Below are 2732 nucleotides of genomic sequence, written 5' to 3' on the forward strand. Positions count from 1 at the left end.
CACTGAATACAGACCAGAAGTCTCTGGTGGCAGACACTATTTTTTGCTTGTCTATCTCAAGACTATATGTAGGTATTTAATTTTCCCTTAAAAAGTCATTCAGTTTTATTATTTTTAGAACATTTGGAGACACATTTTTTTATTTTTAAATGTTAGTATTTATATGGGTATCCGTATGTAAGTAAGTGCATATCCATTTGAGTGCCCATGGAGGCCAGAAGAGGGTGTAGAATTCTCTGGAGCTGAAAGGCCACTGCAGGGAATGAGGTGGCTTCTGGCATGTTCAGGAACTGGTTTCATCAGCAATAGCAAGCATCACATGAAGGGAAAGGAAGGTGTGTGTGGGTGAAACACTTGACTCCCAAAACAGCCATCAGAGCCAAACATTGTAGTCTTCAAGGACTTAGTTCTTCCTCCCACAATAAAGTTTCTCTAGAGCATACTTCATATCTTTGTTCCTCAGACAATAGACAACTGGATTCAAGGAAGGTGTGACTACAGAGTAGAAAATAGATGCCAGGGGATCCAGCGTCGGGGAGTACTGAGAGGCCGGCCTCAGGTACACAAAGCTTCCTGTTCCATAAAACAGGATGACTGTGGTGAGGTGAGAGGAGCAGGTAGAAAAGGCTTTCCACCTGCCATCCACTGAGGGGATGCGAAGAACTGTGGCCACAATGCCAATATAGGAGACCACTGTGAGGGCGAAGGCGCTCATGACAGTGCAGGTGCCAACAGCAAATCCTACCTCCTCACTGAGATGGTAATCAGTGCAGGAGAGTCTCATGACAGGAGGGATGTCACAGAAGAAGTGTTCAACAACATTGGGTCCACAGTAGGGGAGGGAGAAGGTGTTGAATGCATGGAAGGCTGAGTAGCAGGCCCCACTCACCCAGGCCGTGACCACCAATGCAGTACAATATTTCTGGCTCATGATGGTTCCATAGAGCAGTGGTCTGAGGATGGCCAGGCACCGGTCATAAGCCATGGCTGTGAGCAGAAAGCATTCAGTAGCACAGAGTGTGATAAATATATAAAGCTGTGCTACACACTCGAGATAGGAGACGACCCCTGAGCCTGTGAAGGATACAACCACTGCCTTGGGGATGGTGGCTGAGGTGTAGCACATGTCTAGGAAAGACAAGTTCTTCAGGAAGAAGTACATGGGAGAGTGGAGCCGACTGTCTCTCATCACAGCCGTGATGATGGAGAGGTTCCCCAGGAGGCCAAATGTGTAAATGAGCAAGAAAAATGGGGTGACCACCAATCTCAGCTGTGGGACATTGGAGAAGCACCTGAGGACGAAGTGAGTCACTGTTGTGTGGTTGCACATGTCTGCTCAAATTGTGTTCAGATGCAGTGCTACACACAGCTGAGGAAGGGGACAGAAATAGCAGGCAGGCTCAGACATGTCTGTAGAGGTTCATGTTGACTGTGGAGTCTTTTATCAGAAAACTAAGACAATGAAGCAGCCTAACTAAATGGCATTTTGATGAATCAATTAAGGGAGGGGGATTTGATGATGGAGGAGCAGGAGGGGGCAAGAGAATAGAGGGAGGGAGAGAGGTAAGAACAAGAAGAAGAAAGCAGAAGAGGAGTGGAGGAGAGTGGAATGGGGAGCAGGAAGGGGGAGAGGATGTCAGTCAAGGTTCTCTTGTTCTTAAGTTTTGCATGGCTTCAGGTAGAAGCAGTCTCATGTATTCATTAAAATGCTTTTACATTTATGATTATATATATGTACATAGCTCTCTTTCTGTATCATTATCTATCTAAATAAATAAATAAATAAATTCTTCTTATATAGCTCTTTATGTCTATCTTTATCTAGATTTTAGGTTTCCAAATAGAGTTGAGTTAATCCTGAGGCAAAGAACTTTAATCCTGGACCCCAGTATTGTTCTGCCTTTTGTATCAGGTATTTCTAGGTGCTTGAGAGGGTCGAGAGGGCTGCCTGAGCTCAGGCAGAATAGCAGTGTGTTCCTGTCAGGGTGGGCCACAGTTGGAGTTGTCTCAGATTGCCTTGTTCTTTCTTTTCATCTTGTCTCCTGTGATGCTCTGATTCCTGCTATTCAGATACCTAGGCTATGTGACCCCGGCCCTCAGGAATCTATGTCTAGAATAGATCTAATCTTCCTTCCTCAGCAGAATCCTCTGAGGACCTGACAGTTTCTATCAGCAGCTGGCGGTTGTACCAGCTTAGTAAATTTGTTTGATCTGTCCTCTGTCAATTTGGTTTTTTGGAGACAAGTTTCACCCTATGGCAGCAGAGTCAGCCCCAGCCCTACTTGGTGTATGACATACACAGGAAGCCATGTCTTTCCTCTGCTGCCTTGAACCAGAGAAATCAAGTCATGGTCCTGCAAACTCAGATGGCTAATCACTGACATCAGTGAATACAGTTGGGAAGATGGCTTAAGATAAAGTCTTACTGAGTTAGTCATCAGTTAACTGGCCTTGAGTTCACTCTCTGGTCAAGAAGGCCTTAAACTTACAATGTCCCTGCCTCTGCCTCTGAAGTAGCTGGGCTGACAGTCTTGTACAATCAGGCCAATGTCAATATTCTGAGCTACACAGAAGACACTTAGACAACTTTAGAAACAGAGCTTTGCAGCAGTTGGCATTGTAATCTGTAACCAGGCCTGCTTAGCAACAAGTGTGTGTCATGTCTTGTGCCTAGTTGATGGTATATTCTAAGAGGCAGTGGTAAAATTATACTCAGATTTGCTGTGATAGAA

The 2732-nt window shown here is 45.0% G+C and overlaps 1 protein-coding gene across 1 annotated transcript; it reads right to left on the bottom strand.

Annotated features, from left to right (window-relative positions):
• Positions 1–403: 403 nt before the first annotated feature.
• On the bottom strand, positions 404–1330 carry LOC127694421 (olfactory receptor 1019-like). The gene has a single exon (XM_052195951.1). The coding sequence runs from the start codon at positions 1328–1330 to the stop codon at positions 404–406; it is 927 nt and encodes a 308-aa protein (XP_052051911.1).
• Between the last annotated feature and the right edge of the window lie 1402 nt (positions 1331–2732).

This window comes from Apodemus sylvaticus, chromosome 10 (assembly GCF_947179515.1).
Source record: "Apodemus sylvaticus chromosome 10, mApoSyl1.1, whole genome shotgun sequence".
Lineage (NCBI taxonomy): Eukaryota > Metazoa > Chordata > Mammalia > Rodentia > Muridae > Apodemus > Apodemus sylvaticus.